Here is a 22,397-nt window from a genome sequence, read left to right on the forward strand (position 1 = left end):
GATTCTCCACTGTTTCTATTGATGTTTTGATAATGGCCATAGGCTTCTTCAGTTTGTTGAAATGCATACATTTCCGTGAAGAGTGTGCTGGTTTTTGTTTGAATAAATTTTGAATAGATTTTGTGTAAAATTTTTCCAGCTTGCTCTAGTAATTTGATTATTAAGTTTTGCGAAGATACTTTTGTCATTTGTAGTGCACGTACCCTATTTCATGGACAGATGGAGCACGAATTTTGATGAGGATATGGGAGCCAAGTCTCTGTGCCCTCATCTTTGCATCACATGTCAAGATGTCATCTCTGCCCTTTTCTCTTTGCTGCCCTGCCCCTTTCCTTCCCCCAAACGTACTGGATCATGTGAGGGAGCAAGCCGGTGGCATGGGACTTTAGCTGGGGCTTGTGCTCCTTTGACTGTTATGTAGCTTATTTTCTTATGCCCTACATGCAGTATGGTGAATTGAGGAGAAGATAGATTGGAAATTGCCCAATTGCCAGTACCATGCTGAGGAAGTGGGAACTGGAGACAGCTTCAGCCTTGTTAGTCTTTGCCGTGGTAAATCTGCGCCTAGTCTATTCTACCTGAGTCACTGATATTCCCAGGTGTCAATGCTGCTATATGAGAACCATCCACTTATATTTCTTTGCAAGCTGTGGAAGATGCGTATACTGAGCAGCAGATGTGGGAGGAAGAGAAAGCAGAGATTGAGTATGCTGGGTTTCATGTTTCTTTAAAACAAAAAACTTCAAATATTTGTGTAAAGTAAGCCAAGCACATAAATGTTACGTTGCTCTTAAATCTTTGTATTAGTTAATCTATGAAGAGTTGAAAGCAGCTGTTCCAGATGAATGGTCGCCCACTGCTGATGAATGTTTTAACTCACATGGGAAGGCAGAAAAGTCTCACATGGTGGAAACATCTGTAAAAGTAACACTGCAGACTTCTGTTTTTATCTTCCCTCCTCTTTTGGGGGACTTGAGAGAAATAAAAATGTTTTTCAGTGTTGTATAAAAGCTGCTAAAAATATTCTTTATTTTTGTTTCTTTGCCTAGGGCATTTATGTAAGGGATGCACCTCTGAAGGACATAAAAGTGTTCAACTCTCGACGATTTGTAGCTCTTTTTAGTGTGGTGAATGCCACGAAGAGGGATGCTGGCAACTACCGCTGCATGATTTGGACTGAAGGAGGGGTTGGTGTTTCAAACTATGCGGAGCTGATAGTCAAAGGTATTTCACAGTAAAATTAGTTTTTTCCATGTTCAGTGTGTGGAATAAGGACTTGCAATTGCTAATTCACTGAGGATGTCACCTATAGCCTGTAGAAGTCGATGAGAGGTTCAATAAATAGACTCTACTTACGTAAATCTCAAGAGTCTGTCCAGCTGTAACAAGGGAATAACAGAAGAAGCCTGTGCTAATTAACAAGTTTTTCCCCAAAACGCACTGTTTGTTTTTGAAAGTATATTTACAATGTACTTCTTTTTAAAGGTATGAATAGAATACTGGCACTTTATCTCCTATGAGGAGATTATATTCCAAAAATATGTGTATGTGAAATATATTTATGTGAAAGAATTATTTGCAGTAAATGAGAACACTTAAAATACACATATTCCAATATATGGAGGGAATTTCTAAAAACAGCAGGAAGCACTTGCATGTAAATACAATGCATGTAAAAATGTCCATCCTTATTATGGAGAAGCATGCTGAAACAATTTTATGACATTAAGCATATTTTATGCAATTATAAATTGCATTTTTATTGCTTCTTACTTTTATACTGGTACTTTGGAGGAACATAATTTAATTTTTATTATTTCAGAGGAAAAATACAGATTCTGTAGCACCTGGCAGTGCCATGGAGCACTGTGATAGGTTTTATGTAGCCCCACATCATTCTGTTATGTGCCTTCACTTGCTGGTCAATTCTGTACTTAACAAATGGGAAGTGACAGGAAGGGCTAAAGGCTCATTTTCTCTTTTTCTGAATACAATTTGATCCAAGTTGGAAAGGAGAAAATGAGTATCCTAAAACCAAATCCACCACAAGTGTGGGATTTTCCTTTAGAAACTTGGGAGGAAACAGTAGCTTCTGTGATGCATCGTCTGATTTTCAGAAACAATATCCTTTGTTGGATAGGACTTTTTCCTTTTGGGAATAGCATTCAGATTCTCATGGACTATGTAATTATAGCTTTTCTAATAGTATTAGAGAAAGTTATAGACTCTGTTGTAACAAGACCAAGAAATTAATTTTCACATACTATATTCTTGTCAGTTTGCTTTCCAAATTATGCTCTGGGTTTTATTTTTTTGGTTTAAGATGCAAATTAACATTTCTTATGACTTAGTCATCTAATTAAAGAATCAGTACCTATTGCATTATGAGAGCTTGTGCAGTTCTGATTTTGGACACAGTAGACTGGATAAGGGGCTTTATTGTTAGCTAGTCTGGGATTTGCTCTTTTCTTTCTCCTAACGCTATAATAATTTTGTATATTTATAAACCTACATGGGATTTGTCAGAACTTTTTCAAAGATGTGATCCTTTTCCTAAATTCCTAAATTGTCTGTGATTTTGTTCAGCCAAGTTAGGGCAATACGTGAGGTGTGCGACAACTGTTACAGCTCAAAATCTAGCACAGACCTTGTTCCTGAAATCAATATAGAAAGATGTGTAAACAAAACTAGCGCTAAAGGAGGAGGGGTTTGAAGGACAGGAAGAATAGTGGTATGCATAAAGAATCAGATGAAGAAGTAGTTTGAAAAAAAAAGCATAACAAAGCTATTTGAGGAAAAAAATGAGGCAAAGTAAAGAGAACCAAAGACTTTACAATGAGAAGAGCTATAGGAAGGTTAGCAGATAGGCTATAGGTAAGGATGGGGTTTTTGAATTAAATATGGAGGAGGATGTTTAAGAAGAAATTGAGGAACAGAATAATGGAAAGGTGATATGGTTAGAATAGTGTGTGTGAGATGAGCTTTTTTTTGTTTTAGTTGATTGGAGGGGACCAAGCTTGGGATACAGATTAGACCAGGGAATATCAGGTCACCAGTAGAAGATGCAAGAGGGAGCCTTGAAGAAGAAGGAACCATCTTCCAGAAGCAAGAATATGGTTTTAGTTGATGTGTTTTAGAGAAACTGGAGGGAAACAAGACAAGAGGATGGAGCTTGTGGATAACCAATAGACAAAGATAATATGACAAAACAAATTATAGTATAAAAACTTAGATAAGCTATGTGAATGGACAGATGAAGAAAGAAACAAACAGAGAGGATGGGATGAGAATATAATTATAAGGAATAGTGGAAAAATTAAGGTTATTTCAGCCCAAGGAAAGATAGCATGAAAATAAAATAAAAGGGGTGGCCAAAAATGAAAGTGTATGGAACTCAGCAAAGAGAGAATGAAAGGGTGGAGGATGAGCCCCAAAAGGAATGATGAGGCATCTACAGGTAACATCAGTGGAAACAAGAGGAGCAAAGGGAGGTGTGTGAAAGAGTAAGATGAAAAACTGACTGCCTCAGTGACAGGAGATACAGAAAGCCAAAGAAGTTAGATTTTTTTTTTCAATTTCTTTGATTTAAGGTGTTTTAATTTATTAGTGTTCATTTTGCAGGACCGGAGATGAAATTATTTAGCCAATCATTAAAGCATTTGTGCTTACCCAGATTCTTTCAGAAAATTTGCACTAGATGCTCTGAACAATTGGATAGCCTTAGGGTGTAATCCCATTAACTACTTGTAGAGTGGCAAAGTAATTATGGTAATCCCCATTGCCTGTACTGGAGCTTTTATGAGACCACCTGCAGGTCATTCCTTCTGACCTAAAAAGACCTGTTTTAAACATTGTGCTGTAAAACCTTAGATGACTATACTGAAATAGCAGCATTAGGGGCTAATTAGTAAATATACTTTGTTATTGATGGCGTATAATTAAGAAATTATATTTCCTAATTTCCTTGGCAGCTCTTCTGCAATGTTATTTAACAGGCTTCAAAGATAATGGATTGATTTCAGTAGAGATATATCTATCTTTAATCCATTACCATCAATAAATCTTGAAAAATGTACATTTACCCATACTGTGTGCAATGCTTGGTATACTCGGGAATTACTGATGGCTTAATAATAGTATGTATAGAAATAGTAGTGTAATTACTCCCCTTTCTTTGTTGGAAACAATGAATCTAATTCTCTTCTCATTTACGCTAGTGTAACTAAGCTGACTTTAGTGGAATTTCTCTTGAATTACACTGCTAGGATGATAGGAGAGACAAACCTAGCATTTGTAAGTTAAAAAAGAAAGTCAGTTCTTCAGATCTGTTGTACTCTGCTTCATTCTGATTACTGAACTTACGTCAGGTTACAAATAAGTAAATGCCACTTTAGAATTTGAATTTTTTCTAAATATCTTTGTTTTTGAGGAGGGGCTTGGAGACATTTGGCCAGTAAAGTGAGTTACAACTCTGTGCAACTTTTTCTACTTAATTGTAGATGTAGTTTCACTAAATAGGAATTTACTCTAAGTAGATTGCGCTTCCTTTCTTATGTAACCCTCTTTAAGGTTTATAGTGCTGCTATGGGATGATGTTCTGTGGCACTGGAAATCAAATACAAGAAGTTTTGAAATCAGTGAAAGGACCACTAGTGTCAGGGGCTACAAACCAAGACTGAAATCACAAAGCAGTGGGGATTAAATCTTAAATTGTGAGATGAGAGATATGTAAGAACCTACCAAGTGTTCTTACTTTTTTGTTTTTTTCTTTTTACCTGAGTAGGAATGATTGTAACAAGGTTTAATCTCTGTGTAAAAAAAAAGCAATTAAAGATCTGCCAGTTAATCCCATGATATCTTATTAAAGAACTGTGAACATGAATATTGTCTAGTTAATGAGCAAAAAGCCTATCACCGAACAATTAGTCTGGCCCTAAACATGAAGGGAAAAAAGGGATTTTTTGAAAAGTTGTTTGTGTTGTCTGTATGCCTTTTAGATGACGGTGAAATAAAGTATTGACCGCTCTATTTAAATAAATCCTGAAGGGGAGGTTTTCAGTTTACCCAAGTGTTTATTCTGATAGGAAAGGCTGAAAAGACAAGTGCCTTGTCATTGTGTGTGTTCAAACTACACAGTATCCTCATCTAAGTTTGTACTGAAATGTCACTTTATCTAATGGGAGACATGAAATTGGACTTGTCAGATCACCCACTTATTGTAAAAAACAGCAGTTTGTATCTAATAGGTGACGTAAAAGTAATCGAACATTGAGCAAAAGGAAAATAGTAGAGTAGAATTGATTAAATGTATTTGGTGACATTAATTAGACTTCTACATACAGTGTCTAGGTTGGATTTTTCTGATAGTGGAAGATAGAGCACAGATTAGATTTAGGAGAACAGAATGAGCCTGTCCAAGCAGACATCAGATTATTATGGAGTTGAGACTGCTTATTGAGTTTAAACAAGGTACACCTCGGTGTCAAATAGGTTAAAAGGAGTTTTGTTAAGTTTTTAAGTAAGGGCATAGAAAGGTAGCCATCTGTACTGTTGGGGGCATAAATGTCTGCATCTTTTCAAATGGGAGATTTAACACCTTAAATACAGCTGAACCTCTTAATCCATACTATGGTCCTCTTGGACCTCTCGAACAAAGAATATATTCCAGAGGGCAAAATCATTTTGCGATCAAGACACAATAAGAAAATAATAAAGACTGCTTATGTTGTGGTGTCAGTTGTTCTCATACATTAAATATACACAGGTAAACATATTTTCTTCTGCTCTCCAGCTAATCTTTCATGCTAGATACTTTTCAGATCCATCTGTCTCCGTCCTGTTTTTTATGAACAGAGTTGGTAATAGGACTTATTTTTAAAGTTGCCTGACAATTCCTACTATAAAGTCTTGTTTTCGATTTCTCATAATTTTGGCAAACAGACTTCAGGCTGATATTTTCCAGAATGGGTGCCTGCCTCAGTCTGAAGGTTTCTGAGAAACTTTCAGACAAAACAGTTGAGATAGTTCATCCATCTTGGCAAACTTTCCGTAGGAAAGTGTTGGGGCCTCTAGGCTTTGGAGAAGGAACATAAGATTTTTTCAGGAGGGTAATAGTTGTGTCAAGAATACTTCTGTTTTTCTATTCTTGTAAAAATCTGCTTTCAAGTATAGGCAATTTACAAGCTACAAAAAAAAAAAAAAAAAAGGAAAAGGAACACTTCTCATATGTGCCATGGACTTCTCTTGTGTTTAACTCTCAAATTCCCAGAAAAGTCTAGATGCAGTGAAGAGAATTTAAATGCAGGCTGATCTGAGCTCCTCTGCGTTGTGCTGGATCCAGGCACAGGAATCGAAAGTAGGGAGCTTACCAGTATGCTGCCCTCCACCTCTCTGAGCCGGACTTCTGCAAAGCTAAAACTCTGAGATGCGTAATATGGATACAGAGAGGTGTAAGGGCAAGAAGCTGCATATTTGGATGAGGTTGTTATTGTTGGACTGAAAGGTATGGCAAATGGAGAGGTGTTTTGAAATAAGTGAGAGGGGAGGTAGATAAAAACTAGTACTACACAAGCACTAAAAGCTAGGAAAAGAAAGCAGAAGGTGGAACAGAAAACGATATGCATACATACGTATCTATGTATGTATACATACACACATAAATACACGTGTGTGTAGGAGATGAGGATGGAGGCTGAGGCTAATAGGAAAGGCAGTGGAAATGGGGAAGGGGAGAAGAAAAGCAGGTGTGAAGGAGAAACATGGTTGTAAGAACAGCAGCAGGCTGGCAGGTGGGGAGAGGAGCAGATGCAGAGCTTGTAGATACAGCACAAGGAAGCAAAAACCAAACGTGGGGCTGGAGTTTAGTGGTATTTGAATGTAGGAATGGTGACTGTAGAGTGGAGAGAAAAGGAAAAAAGAGCAAGGCTGAGACTAGGAAGGGTGACTGGGTTTAATGCTGTTTAGCTCAACGACGAGGATGGAGCAAGAACAGCAGAGGCCGAGGCTCTGGCCCAGGGTGGAGAGCTGCCGAGTCAGGAATGGCAATTTGGAGCGGTTGGGTTTGGGAGGAGATGTGTCTGGGGAAGGGAACGGTCTGTACCTGGTTAAGGGTGGATAATAATTCAGGGATATCCACTAATACCCAGCTACTCTGATTGTACCTGCATAGATTTATTAGTGTATGGTACAATGGCACTTTTTTTTTCTGTAATGTTTCGGAGTATGTATAGATTATATTTACTTAAAAATATAAGATTAAAATTACTTAAATTTACTTTTCAATTCATCATTTAAGAACATTAGAATACTATGTCAGGTCAGCTTTTCATCCTAAACAATCCCAATAAAGGAATAGTGTAATCTGGTTATATTTCAGTTTCCAAACATTTAAAGTTTGCTCACATGCAATACACATTATATTGCTCATGGGTGTTGTTTAATTTTGATATTCTTTTTTTGCTTTGGCAAAAGATATTTAGTAACTTTTTTTTGAAAAGATACCCTGTGAATAACTGTAGTATTTCAAAATCATCGCCTTTCTTTTGTTAAGGGAGTATTTTTTGCCCTTTATCCAGAATTAAATGCTGCAGAATGGCACTGATATCCATTGTTTCCAAAGAGACTGAATCGTTTGCATGCTCAAAAGATGAGCACAACATGAAAATGGAGAGGAAGATGAAAGAAAAAATATTCTTCAAATAAGACTGTTTAACTGAATTCAAGACTATAAAATCATACTGATTTAATTTAGTTTTATAATAATTACATTAGAAGTTATTAATGAAGACATAGCATTAGAGATTCTATGACTGATACTTTATTTTTTACTACTTCACCTATTTGTGATGCATTGAACAGTATCACTTAGGCTTATCCTGGCATTCTCTTTCTAACAGTTGCTGTTTAATTAAAAAAAATTAGCTTGCAGGAGGAATACTACTTCCCTATTCCCCCCAAATGCGGCATGGCACCTATTCTCCCAGTTTATCAACTCAAAAAATCAAAAAAATATTATTGCTACCCTTAAAGTGGTTTTCTTTCATTTTTCAAGCAAGTTGTTCTGAGCTACAAGCAGACAAGAAGTGTCTATTTTTTCTGGTTTATAACTCAGTTAAATCTCAGAGATTTATATTATCTCAGTTGGCATGTCTGTGTGATGCCTTCCCACTCCCTATTAAAATTTTAAAATTTAACTGCAAAACATAAAGGTGCTAGGATCTTGCAGAAAATGTTTGGAAATCCCATATAGTTTAAAGCACAAAGCAATGTAAAAAAAAGAGTTGCTGATTCAGATGTATTTGCAATTAATATAAAAGTGCATAAAGAATAAATAGTGCATATACATATACGACTAAATTTATTTTGTCCTCTGTATAAGAAAAGGGCTACTCCTTATTATGAAGGCTTTGTCTTTTTCTCATGTTTACTGTAACTGATCCATTTGCGTTGGTTGACCTTACAGCATCAGTCTAAAGCTTTCTGCTGTCTGCCGTCATTGGACTCTGCCCTCTGGTTTTGTAGGTGGCCAGGATTCTCTTTCCATAAGTGACTGTGCCCATCACCATTTGTCCTAGAATTCCAGAAGAGGTCACCTGTGCAAATCTGTACAGCATTAGATTTGAAGTTGTGGATACATTCACCTTCTTTTTTGAGTTACATTAATATTCTATTTTGAAATCCAAACTTTAAAGGGTTTTATGGTACCAAATAGCTTTGCTTCTGTTTCAAAAGAGGTCAGCAAGAAAGATCTCCTCTTTAAACTTTAAATCATCAAACTGAACAGCCACTAGTACAAACTTGTCTCTGCATTTGGTTAAAATAGGGCCTTCCTTGAATGTGCACGACTGTAGAGTCACAGATCTATTGTGCCATTTTCATAAAATTATTGATCAGAAAGTAATTTGCATGGTATTTATTGGAGATGACTCCAGTGGCTGCCAGTAAAACTGCTTTTAGTGGAGGAAGATGGTGCTGCAGTCTGGCACTTACCTGATTAGCTGATTCCAACTTCTCAATGTCCTAAATATCCAGATTAATTCTGACTAAATATGAATGAGTGAATAAGCTGGAAGAACAGCTTTCATCCCTTAGTCATGAAATCGGTTCATTATATTTGGTAGTTTAATATTTTGAGAATATTCAAAAAATAAGTGATTTGCTCATTGTGGTTCAGTATCGTAGGATGCTTCAGTTCCTGTTTGTACTGTAGTGTCTACTTAACTTTGGGACTCTCTTTTTTTTTTTTTTGTAACCAGTCAGATAAAAATGAGCATCGTATTTATAATGATAGGTTCATTGTATGTAACCTCAGTCCCTAGTGAGAAGACTGCTTTTAGTATTAAACTGCGCTTCTAGTATTAAACTGCAACATATGCAGGCTTTGCTGAAGTCACGCAGCTTGAATTAACCTTTTGCACTTTGGTCACAGAGGAATGAAAAATATGCCCGAAAGGATAAAAAGACAATAAAATACTGTCTATTTCAAGTACTTGTAATACTTGGAATGAATTGGTGTAACCACTAACTTCTGTGACCTAAGTCCTGAGTTTGCATTTTGAATGGCACTTCAGCAGTCTTTACTAACATTTGAAACTTGAAAGTAATTAACTGTTCTTTCAGCATGGTTAAGTAAATGCCTTAGGATGCTCTATAAAAGTTCCATTTCATGCCTTGGTTCACAAAACAGCCTAATGATTTAAATTGAGGCTCAATCATTTTGAGTCAAGTCAGAACTGTTTCAAGACATGCTATCACCATATGAAGCTGTGGTTTGTATACTTCAGGAACTATAATTTCGATAAAACTGCAGTCTTACCAAAAGAGGACATCAGTTGGCCTTATATTGTTGATGACATATAACAGTATTATCCCTAGTGATTTGAAAACGCACACAGTGCTGCTCTTTTCTATATGTACTAGAACCTGCCACCGTATTTAAGCTGGTTTTATGTCAGTTCTGATTAGCAGGCAGCTTTGGAGACTTTGGGGATTGTTGCCAGCTGTATCATGTTCTTCGTGATGGTAATCAATTAGTTTTCTTAAGATGAAAATGTATAATGCCAATGCCTATGTGTGCTATTTTGTGGTGTAATATTTCAGCAATTGCTAACAGATTGCACAGCTTTAAGTTTATGCAAAAGCGTACAGTGCTAGTTAGAAATGTAGCACTGGTCTGAGGCACAGCTGATCTTCAGCTATGGTCTTCAGTGTGTTTAATGCTTTGTTAAGTGAAGTGAAGTACCCTTTTTTTTCTTTTACAGAAGACAGAAAGGCAACATATGTTGGATAATTATGTGTTTGTTAAAATAACAACTCTGCTGTTTCTTAGGAAATATTTAATAGCTGTTCCCAGAGTTCCTTTCTGCCCTGTGCTTCATTTTTTTACCTTCTTTGCTTTAACTCTGACTTTGAAGTCTTTGAGAAAACTATGAAATATATCAGCTCAACTTTCTGTTTGACTATCTGTATCTCAACACTTTGGGAAATAGTTAGCAGAAGAATAGCGTAAATCTGAATCCACAGCTGAGGGAAGACAAATGTTCTGCTTTCATCAAGTATTCTGTGTAGCGTTAAGAAGGTGGCAGTGTTTGCTGATAGGTACATTAAGAATATTGGATCAAATACTGCTTTATTACAGTGTCACAGTTTCATTCTACTTGAATATATTTAACCAATGGTTAGGCAAATTGTAGGCTGATGTGATGCATGAAACATCAGCAGACTAATTTCATGGATAATCAGTAGGAAAAGAAAAGAAGAATGTGTTATTTAATAAAAAGATGGTCTGCAAATTACTTCTGTAGTGTAATTTAAAAGAAGATGAGATGTCCGTCTCATAATAGTAAGTGGTTTTAAAATTTTGCTCACTTTTAACATCTGTAGAGTGCGAACTATTGTGAGATCACACATATGCTAAATTTGTGAGAGAGAGTACTGCTTTCATTTGGTAGTTAATGAAAATAAGCCATGCCATGCAGTAGAGTCAGACTCACAGTGAAGACTCAAGAATTCCCCCAGCTCTTATTTAGAAGTTCTTTCTGATTAACCAGGACTTGAAAAAATACTATATTATTTATTCTGCTTACACAGTAGTCTGAAAATCTCAAGATTGAGTAGTACAGTCTTTGAGAAATAATGGAAAAAAAACTTCTTGTTTTCATGCAGAAATCATTGTTCTATGCCTAGGAATAGACAGAAATATCAATTTTATCAATTTTAAAAATGTTAGTTTTGAGTAAGACTTATATTTACATCCAGTAGGAACTGTATTTTGGTAAGAGAACCTGAGATCAGCTTTCTTTTTAAATTGTAAGTTAAAAGATGCCATTTAATGTCTAGTGAATAGAATTACAGCTGCAAAGCTAGGTGGTATAAAACAAAAGCTTCAGGTTAAACTGTCTAAGTGCATAAGCAGTAGAGTTTGTGTACTGCAGATTCTTGGAAATAAGTAAATTAATCTGTAGTGGTAATTTCTTGATGTGCATATCTTTTATATAGTCTTCCACTCTAATATAGCATGACACTAATTGTCTATTTTAATATTTTAGAAGCAGGAAAAAATAGCAGTATGATTAATCATTACTACTTTTTGTAACTTATTTTACTTTAGAGCCACCTGTTCCCATTGCCCCACCTCAGCTGTCTTCAGTTGGCGCAACTTATTTGTGGATACAGTTGAATGCCAATTCCATCAATGGGGATGGACCCATCATTCAGAGGGAAGTCGAGTATCGAACTTCAAGCGGAAGCTGGTATGACATCCAGCCTGTGGACTCAACAAGCTATAAGATCGGGCACCTGGATCCTGATACAGAATATGAAATCAGCGTCTTACTTACAAGACCAGGTGAAGGAGGAACAGGATCTCCTGGCCCAGCTCTTAAAACAAGAACAAAATGTGCTGGTGAGTACTAGAAAGCGATCAGAAAGTTGCTAATGTCTTTCTAGAGTTGAAAATAGGTTATTTCACTAACAGTTGTTACTATCTACCTTAAACCAGCAGGCTGCAGAAATTAAGACCAAATGCTTCTAAGTATAAGTTATTAGCATTTGCCAACTACGATGACCTTGAAACCAACCTTCAGTGCCACAGTAGATCGTAGATCAAATCATACCTGTTCATGCCTGAAAGTGATTGATGTAGAGTGCTGTATAGATAAACAATTTTTACTTTCAGGTATGCAGCATTCCACTGAAACCTCTCTATTTCGTTACACCTTCTCTTGTCAGTGTAGGTTTAGGGGGCAGATTGGTTTGTCCTTTCTTTTTGTTGGTTTTTTTTTTTTTTCCCCAGCTAGAGTTTAGAGCTTCAAGCTTGATAGGAATTTTGTTTGTTTTGGATAAGGTTTTTTTTTTTTTTTTTCCCTGTTTTCAATGTCAGGCATATTAAATCTGTAGATAAAGAGGAAAGAGATAAAAGTATTTACTCTTATGTCTCAATTAGCAGATAAGATGAGGACTGCTTTCTTGAGTGACTGACAGCATGTCTTTTCATGAAATGAGATAGTGTGATTTTTGTGGTGTTGTATAAAGATCTTGGCTCCTGTTTTGTAATGTTATAGTTAATAGTCCTGACCTCCTCCCGTAAAAAGATACAAAGCAGACCTATTATACAAAAACAATTGCACAATCGTCTTCAGGAAAAGTATCAGTGATATTAATTAGGGATTCAGCTGCTGGAAAATAAATAGAATATATTGTGACCTGGATTTTTGGGGCATTACTATTTTTCCCCGGTCTTTTGAATCCTCTTTCTGCTGCTGTGAAGTTGGTGGAAGATAGGTAGAAGTGTACCTCCAGGAAATGAAGTTAAACAACTGGTTTTAACTTACTGATTATAATGTTTTAAAGAACTGCTCACTATTATTAGTTTTTTTAACAGTACCAAAAATAATTACATATTTCAATGGAAATAATTATGTATTTCCTTTGCATATGGAAGTAAGTAACTTCTCAAAAAGCCACCTCGCCACCAACCAGTGGCTAAATGGCACTTTGATTGAATTGATTGGTGTGATGCCAAATATATAATGAAATGTATTTACAGGCAGAATTCTAGCATTATATTTTGAAGATGCGAGCTTACATAAGTACTGACAGTTTTTTATTCTGTTCGTGTTTCTTTCCGGTAAGGAGAGGAAGAAAGTAACATTTAATGAAAATACTAAAAGGCACTACACAGTAGCTAAGTATTTAGTATTTATAAGATTTTCTTTGTTAGACTAAAATAACTTCAGCTTAGTCAAATTAGGACATAAAATTAATTAGAGTTCCTTTCAGGAGAGTTTCTAGGTCACTATGCCTTTCATGGTAACCTAAAATTATCTGTCTAGACAAGGTGCTGTATATATTTAATACAGAAGTACTCCAGGTACATTAAAATTAAACCAATTTTTCCTCATATTTTGATTCCTCGCTCATATGATTAGATAATGTAACATTAGATGCTGTGTAAGAAAGCCTGTCTGAGCTAAGGGGGTAGAGAGAGAAATTCAGAAATTTAATTTTATTTAAGACCATCATATGCTTTCTAGGCATTTCAGTGGTAGATACTGTTGAGTATTAAAACATGCATTGAGTCTCATAAAACACTGTGCACTGGAAATATTTTATTATCCAGTAAACTCTTGTAATATATCTGCATTATTTGTGTTTTCATTAAGCTAAACAGTAACCCTCTTAAATTAAATGCAGAAAGTAATGGCTGACTGAAAAATTTAAATTGAATGACGATATTAAATCTGTCTCCACAAATTGACTTTTTTATAGCAGAAGATACTGCTTTGAAGGTGTAGTGGTTATTGGTTAACTGCTAGCAAGTGACATGCTAATAACTGGCCTGAGGGGTTAAAAAGAGATGCTGATAAACTAATGACAGTATAATTAAGCTGGGTAGGAGTAAAATAATGCCAGTCTCCAAAGCATACCATAGAATTAATAAAGCAGGAGTCTTTAAGAGAAGAGTCATTGCACCTTTTTAATTACTGTGATAATTGTATGCTGCTTGCCTGTTCCCTTGGGGCCTAGGGAACCACTTTGAGACTTGAAGCAGTATGCTAGATAATCTTAATAGTTCTCCGAAGCATTTGAAATATGTTTTCATTTTAGCAAAATGAGATTTCCGAGACTTGTAATAGACAAGTGTGATCTGTAACTTTAGTAAATAAAACCATCTATAATTAGAATGCACAGGAAATGAAGAAAAAAATCTCTCCAGACTTGGCTGCATTGCCCTCAGTGGAGCAGTTGTTACATACTTTTTGAAGTGCTTTTCTTCCTTCTGATGAAGTGTAATATAAATGTAAGTGCTCTTGCAGTGTAAGGCTGAGGAATGACATTCAGATCCGGATTAGATTTATCTTAGAATGTGGAGTTCAGGTTTGAAAAGGGGAGAGGGTTAACAGGTTTTGACCATAGTTAACGGCATCTAAATCAGACTTAGAAAAAAGCTTTCCTAGTCCCAAGGTCTGGAACCAGGGCCTCCTCAGTGACGGGAATTTGAATTACCACTTGCTGGGTTCAGATCTCCCTCACCCTGTAACTGTCTCATATGGTGTATGAGCCCAGAAGAGTGCTGCTATTTAAGAAAAAATCGGGGGGCAGGAGGTGCATGTTGGAACTTTTCCATAATGCTGTATATGTCAAATTACTCGGATGTACATTCTCTCTCCTGTTTGTTTGTTAAATGAAAATTTCAAAATGGCCCACAATTACAGTTATTTAAGGGCAGTATATCAGAATCCTTCACAGTTCAGACACCATTATCTGAGAAATACGAATGTTAGCTCGGTGTCAGACTCACAGTGCAACCACTGTTACAAAGACCATGCTCGCATGTGCCCCCTCACTCTTGCTCCCATACTCTCTCTCCCTTACCCAGCCGCTGCTTGAAGCTCAATAGCTGCACAAATATTTGAACCAAATAAATCATCCTGTATCTAAGCACAGAATCAACAGTGGTTCTGCCATGAGGGATATAAGTCTGAGGATCTCAAAGTAAAATAGTTATCAAAAATTTGTTTTCCCTTACTGACGTAGATTGTGATTCATCAGGTGCCTGAAAAAGTCCCAAACCAAATCTTCTCTAAATCTGACCCCCGAACAGTGGAACCATCAGTAGTAAAACCTAATAGAAATGTTAAAGGATCAGCAAAGTCCTTTGTGTTCTGTAATTTCCTCTTACCTTTATCAACGTGTCTGTGGATAGCATTTTCTATTTCTGTGCTTTGCAACATATTTCATCTTTGACATGCACTTTAAAGACTTGATCCAGCCCGTATTCTTCTACCTTGAAGGTAAGACAGTGCCCCAGTGAAAACAGTCTTCTGAACAATCCAGAACCACTAAATAAGTTCCTGCAAATTCTTCCCTATGGCCTCTTTGTTACAATGCTTTACTAAAAATGGAGCTATTGGACTGAAATGTCCAGTATTGAAAGACATTTCTGACAAAATATCTCCAAATCATCTTTTTTTAAGTCAAATAAACGGTGCTTCTCTTTGCTAAGATACTATTGTTGCCCTGGAGTGTTTGCAAAAATAATCCGTGTCAATTTAACCAGTGGTTTTCCAGGCAGAGAATTCACAAATGCCAAATATATATGAGGAAGTAACAGGAGTGTTTTAATTAATATTGTTCTTTTTGCTGTCTCTTCCACCCCATCACCTCAGTTTGTTGGGAAGAAAGCTGTTACTTCCAGTTCAACTTAGCTCTTGAATCACTGCAGCAGGTTGGTTGGAAACTCTGTTACTCCTAGAAAGCTTGCCACGGTCTGGAAGAACAGCAGAGGAACTCTTTTCAATCCCCACTCCCAAAGAGTATTCTTTTTGCTCACTACTTTAGCTACAACTGGGTAATTTTTCAAGACGTCAGAATTACTTCCCTGCTTTCTGTGCTGCCCACAGGCATTGTGAAAGCATCTACGTGTGCCAAAATGTTCATTGATGGCGTGAGCATTCTCTGCCCTCTCATCTGTTAAGACCTCATCTCCTGTTACCAGATCCTGAAAATGATCAGAGGACAGACATGAACAAGAGGGACTTGGGAATGTTACCTGACTTGTGTGTTTTCTCCTTTTCATTGTTAACAGGGGTGCATAACTCACGAGTATATAAGGTTTGTATCCAGTTAATAAAATGCAGGGGAATACAGTATTCACATAGACAACATACTCTGTCGAAAGCTGTAGCCTGATCCAAGGCCAAAGCCTAAAACTCTCTTATTCTCCCCGTCCTCCTGTTTCAGATAGTCCCTACAATTTATACAGTACTTGCGGACTTTTAACTGCTTTGGGTTGAAACAGACAACGGTGTCTTTAGGCAGACGCTCCTGGGCTGCAGCTACCTGGAGCCCTGCATGCAACAGCAGCGTGCTGTTGCCCACACAAATATGCCAGCTAGTACTCCGTGCCACATGACACAAAGCACTGGCCAGGACCTACAAGATGGGCAGTCTGCAGCTCCTGGTGTGTGAGATTCAGAATAATCCGTTGTCTTTGCAGTTGGCTTTCCCCATTTTCCTCCCCCGTGTCCTCTTCCCAACTTCTTTTGTCATTAATTCTGTAGTTGGTCTCTCTGTCAGTGTTCATGCTCTGTTCTGTCTTGAATCTCAGTGGTACTTGCTGTTCATCTCCATACCCTTCCCCATCCTATACCACTGTTAGGGAAGGTGAGTTCTTTCTGCAGAACAGCTTCTCTAGCCCGAAATGGGCCAGAGAATCGGCTTTCCCAGTCCTTGGAGGCTTCTTTGAATCTTTTGGCCTTCTTGTCTCAAGAAAAGAAGGATCTTTGTGTCACTGAGAATTAAATTCTTCCTTCTTATTGCTGTACCTTGGGGGATTGCCTGTGAAAGGTTTTCCTTTTTCCTGGCATATAATAAAGTCTTAACATCACTTAGTTTTGTGACTGTGAGAGAATATCAACTTGAGCTGTGCTGTAAATACTTTTTTACAGCTCTTTCTCGCAACTTAGCAATATTCTTAGGAGTTTGAACCAAGGTTATGCAGCTGCGTTGTATCAGAGTTTGACCTTGGGTCACAAACGCCAGAACCTTGAGGAGGAGGGTTGCAAGTATTGCACCATTTTACTTTCCATGGAAAAGTTCAATGGTATTTCTAAAGTCACCCTTTTAAAACTGAAGCTGCAATAAACATTAGCAGGAAATTGACTGCAGGAACTCTACATTGAACTACTTACACTGAACTCCCATTTCATGTACTCTTTTATTGTGGAAGCAATTTGCAGTTTTAATAGAAATCTGAAATAAAGTCTAGCTACTGTATCATCCGTTCTCCACATGCCTTTCTGATCTACAAACCATTCCCATGTAAGGTCCACTGTCTTAGAAGAGTAAAATGCAGTATTGAATTTTGTGCAGTGGAGCTTTTGGAATAGCAGCTTTTAGATGTGCAGAAGATAAGCTGATAAATTTTAACAGAATTCCAAGAAAATATTGTCTAGTGGGATGCATGTCCATGTCACTGTGCCAGTTATCACTTACGTCAGATTAGGCATCCAAAGACATGCATCTTTTTGGAAACGGCGCTACCAAAAACACGGATACTGTCCAGCTGTGACTACTATATGAGTTCTTCCTTGGCAGCCACTGGAGACCTTGCGTCAAAAAAAGAGAAGAAAATCCAAATTCTAAAAAAAAATCTCTTTCAATTCAGTTCTCTTTCTGTTTGACTAGAATTCCCCTGAGTGAGTCCCTTAAGTACATGAAAGCGACAAAAAACTGCAGTAAACTCAGAGAAAAGAAGCTGCCACTATGGCAGCAATTAAATTCTCCTGGACTTTTTTCACAGACTGGGATGTATCATGACATCTACGCTGTATTTCTGTCCTTCCCCAAGATTGTTTGGGCACTGAGGTTCAGCATGATGGAAAGACTGCATATCATAGTCAGAGGCTCCTGTTCTACAGCATCCTTTTGTATGCTTCTTCACGTAGGTGGTTGCCAGTGATAGGGAACCACAAATGTTTCATTTCCTTTTGGAAAATAAAAAACTATCAGGTTATCTGCTCTTTTGTGCCAAATGTGTCTTTCCTTCACTGGGGAGTTCCCAGGTCAGGTTCTCTGTTCAGTGAACTTTCAGACTGTGCACACAAGCACATTTTGTAGCATCAGGCACTAAACCAGCTGGTATCACGTAGAAGTTACTAATGCCTGCAATTCCCTGTCTTCACCAGTCTCCAAATATATATTTTTGGTTCTGTTACAACATCCAGAGTTCTTATTGGAGGAACAGAACATTTTCCCTCCCCACCACCTGGAAGGGGGCTATATTTACAGGAAGAGGACAGGAAAATCCTTGCATTCTTGGTCCTCTCTCTCAGCCCCACATAAGTAGCATGTGCATGAGTATATATGGAACATAAACAAATTCTGATGATGATAAGGACATGGAGTTTGAAACCTGATATTTAGATCAGTTTGTTTCGAGGAGCTATTCATTACAATGTGGAAAAGCATTTAGATTTCTTTCATAACATTTATATATGCTTTAATAGAATGGAAACTGAATGTTTGTAAAAAGAAGTGTCAGGTAGGACTGTCTTCCATCATGTGAAAAGCAGTTGTATAAAATGAGACTTGGTTCTTCACTTTATTAGATTCCCACTTCAAAACATTTGCAGAGGAGGAAATTAACCTGCTCTTTGAGACAAACGAACCTTCACCATCTTATAGCAAACCTGAGGGGCAAAATTATTAATTTCTCATCTGTCAAGTGGAGGGAATGTGAAGAAACATAATGACCCTTGAGAAAAAAAGTAGATAATATGATTTCTCCTATGACACAGCTCCATCTCCAGATTTGTTGCAATCTCTTATTAATTATAGGGATAAGCTCAGAAAAACACTCTCAAAAAATGAATTCATCCAACTTTGATTCAGGAAGGGTTTCTGGGTACTGAGTGAAAGAAACAGCAAGTTGGCAGTGTGCTGGCTTAAAGAAAGGCCTGTATGTGAGCACCTTTAATAGAAGTGGTAAATTAGGTGTACTTGGCCAAATATATTGATAGGGCATTCCTTAATGTTACTCTGTTCCAAACAAATTGAACATGGATCGTGCTTTGGGCCCTTCTTTTAGAATGCGTTATTACTACAAATAACTGCAGATTTAAATAAATGGATTGGTAGTCAAAGTGATTAGAAACACAGAATGGGGAACACTTCTTGGCTAGATGGCTTCCCTGTGGAGTTCTGCGGGTGCCTTGAACTTTTACTTAACAGCTGTCTGCAGAGCACTTTCTCCCCTCTTTTGAGGGAAATTTTCACATCACTTGTTCCTAGACTAGGAAGAGATGCCAAACCGCGTTCCAGCTACAGGTGAACTTCACTTCTTTATTAATAATGCTGAATTTTTGGCAAAAATATTAGCAAATGAGAAGGGAAAAGATGTCTTTTCCTCTTAGTGGAGAAGGTCTCATGCAGCACCAAAACAAATTGTGACGAAGATTTTGTACATTTGAAGTGGCCTAAGTATATTTACTTCTTCAACTTATACCTAAAAATAATAATAAAATATGTAGGCCTGAGAGTGTGTATGAATGTGTATGTACACATATATGTAATGCATATATGAATGGAAGCATCTCCCCTATAACCAGAGAGGATTTAGGCTTTGAGACGTATAAAATTACAAAAGCATTTGTCATATAACTGCTTCCAGCAAACTACTACTGTACACTATATGTGTACATCAGACCTGTTGTTTGGAAGGCTAAATTAGAAGAGTTGTTATGTAGGTTTATTTTCCGGCCCATTCAGGGATGAATGATTTAGTCCCTCTCAGATGCTGAAGGAAAGCAATGACCTGCCACCTTTGCTGTGTTGACAGCTCAGGCACATGTGCCTTTTTGGTCCAGCTGCCTGAGAACTGCCAGAAGCCCCAGCATGATGGGAAGCTTTAGAAGTGCTACATTAACCCCCCAAGCTCATGTCTGTTATGTATGCTCTGCTAGCGAAGAAAATCTCTATTAATCTGGAGTTTTTGGAAGTATGGGAAGCAGATTTATCATAACCTTTAAAGGAATCCCAATGGCATATTACCTAACATTAAGATTGCTTCTGTGGATCTAAGTCAACGCCCAAGGAAACAAGATATTTCATCCAACAGTGGTAGCAAAAGATAATGGCCTCATGCTATGCCCAGTGTTTTGCGGCATTGTAATAAAGAAAAAAGGGACTCCTATTTAAATGCTACTTAGTAGTCAAGTGACTATATAGAGAAGTAAACACAGGGTTTATTGGGTTTATTTAGAAAGAAGTTCAAATTGCCAGGCCTTATTGAATGTCTTAGAATATTTACTTACTAAGCTTCATTGAGTTTTACTGCAGAGCCTTTGCCTCTCTTTGCTGTATTTATCATCAAGAACAAGTTTCATAAAAAAAAAAAAAGTAGAGTGGTCTTCTGAGCCATCTGTATTAGCATCCAGGAAAATAAGTTATCCCATAGGCAATGGAAGTCTAATTTCCAAAGGATTTGCCCTCTGAATCTCCCCACTTTATGATGGCAATCCTGTTTTCCCTGGTCTCCATGTCCTTAACGGCATACCTGCAAGGCAGGAGGCAGCAGCTGATTGACCAGGAATCTGCTATCAAATGGAATATTTAATGCTTGACTTCTGCTTCCTTCCCTGAGCCTCCTGGATGAATGCACCATTTTGGGTTTCTCTCATCTATCGGAAATAAACTCTGGCAGGCCTGTGTGAAATTCGGTTAAATTTGAAACAAGCTATTTGGTTGAAATTCACCAGTGGTTTTAAAGGATATTACAAGGTGCAGATGGATGAACAGACAGGCATCCTACTCTTTTATTATTGTAATGCTCATCCTTTCTGTTTGGGATTTTCAGACCATGTGCTATCTTGTCTTGCAGCTTTGGTCAGTTGTAAAAACATGTACTGCACAATTCTACTGGAGCGTTTGTGAAGCATGAAGCATCCAGGAATTATATAGAAGCACTGAGCAATCTAAGTTGGGAGCCTTTTAATTTTCTCTTTAGAAAAACTGATTACAAAAAAGTAAATCCAAAAGTTTGCAGACTGAATGGTGAGTTAATTCTACCCTGCTTCAAAGAAAAACAGTGACAGTCTCAGGTGCTTCTGTTTTTTTCAGTGATCGAGAGGCATTTTGGCTTTGCAAACTTGCCTGTTTTACAAAGGCAGAATGGTTGTACGCAGAATTCAGTCTAACTTTGTCCATGTTAGGAATATCTGGTGCTAGGAGTTCTGGAATTTTTGCTTTTTGTCATAAAGTACAATTACAACTTTATAGTCTAGACTATAGACTAGAGATCTAGCCTGAGATCTGAAATCAGAGAAGATCCTGATGAAGAAATATCCTGACACTGGAGGAAAAACTCTTTCTCATCTGGCTTCTGGCCTAAAACACTAACGAATCAAATGTTCTAAATGCATAATTCTGTCCTAGAATCTAAGGATCTCTTCTGGCCAGCAAATGTGTATCACATTTCTGTGTGAAATTGCAGAAAAATGAAATTGAGACAGTACAAAGAATGCTAGACGTCCATTTCTATAACTGTTTTCAGGTAGCTTTAAAAGAATAGTTTTGTTGAGAAATGCATTTAATTATTGCTGAGTACTTTGGATAGGCAGGGAGGAGCATCCCTTTGGAAATGAGGTTTTCCCAGGCTCTTCTACAGGCAACATAAACTTCACTTGCTATATATTATTTTCCACTACTGCATACGGACACGGCTAGATGAATTTGGCCCAAAGCAGTTAAAGCACTTGACTGCTAAGATTTTGAGCAAGCAAGTGGTTGTGTATCTGAAAGAAAATAAGGAATTAAATTGAGAAATTCAATGTATAACATAAATATGAAGTACTGTATTAAAAGAATAAAAAGCAGATTAAAAAAAGACTGCCAATAAAGTTATGATTTAGGACTCCTGCATTCCAGTACTCATGTTCTTTCATCCATGGGATGATCTTTTCTAGAATGAGAAATATAAAAAGTCTCATACAAACTACTTTTAACAATTGTGTTTGCAAATTTATAGTTCTGATGTCTGCATTTAGCTGCCTTTCAATATCTACCATCCTTTAAGCATCATTTTTATTATTATAAAGATGTTAAAACTTATCTGTGCATTTGGTTCATGCTTTTTGACTGTTTAGCTTGATCTAGTTCCTCGTAAAGGAAAAAAACAGGATTTTCTTTTCGGAAGGGGAAAGTTCACTTTCATCCATTAGTTCGTGATTCATAACTGACCAAAAGTGTTCTGCAAGTGTTTTAATCCAGAAATTTTGCTGTAGAAAATGATATTTAGAGTGGACTGTTATCTTTTAGTATTATATGTATGGGAAAATGCACATAAAGCAAAAAGGCTATAATAAGTATTTACTCTTGGCACCCAGAACTGTCATTTA

The 22,397-nt window shown here is 37.1% G+C and overlaps 1 protein-coding gene across 6 annotated transcripts in view; it reads left to right on the forward strand.

Annotated features, from left to right (window-relative positions):
- Nucleotides 1-22,397, forward strand: part of PTPRM (protein tyrosine phosphatase receptor type M) — a 504,474-nt gene that overhangs the window by 204,899 nt on the left and 277,178 nt on the right. For all 6 annotated transcript variants that reach the window (XM_067290684.1, XM_067290685.1, XM_067290688.1 and 3 more), the window contains exons 6-7: nucleotides 1,050-1,224; nucleotides 11,609-11,902. In XM_067290684.1, coding sequence (XP_067146785.1) covers nucleotides 1,050-1,224; nucleotides 11,609-11,902 — 469 coding nt within the window. The remainder of the gene's footprint in view (nucleotides 1-1,049; nucleotides 1,225-11,608; nucleotides 11,903-22,397) is intronic.

Source organism: Apteryx mantelli, chromosome 2, assembly GCF_036417845.1.
Source record: "Apteryx mantelli isolate bAptMan1 chromosome 2, bAptMan1.hap1, whole genome shotgun sequence".
Lineage (NCBI taxonomy): Eukaryota > Metazoa > Chordata > Aves > Apterygiformes > Apterygidae > Apteryx > Apteryx mantelli.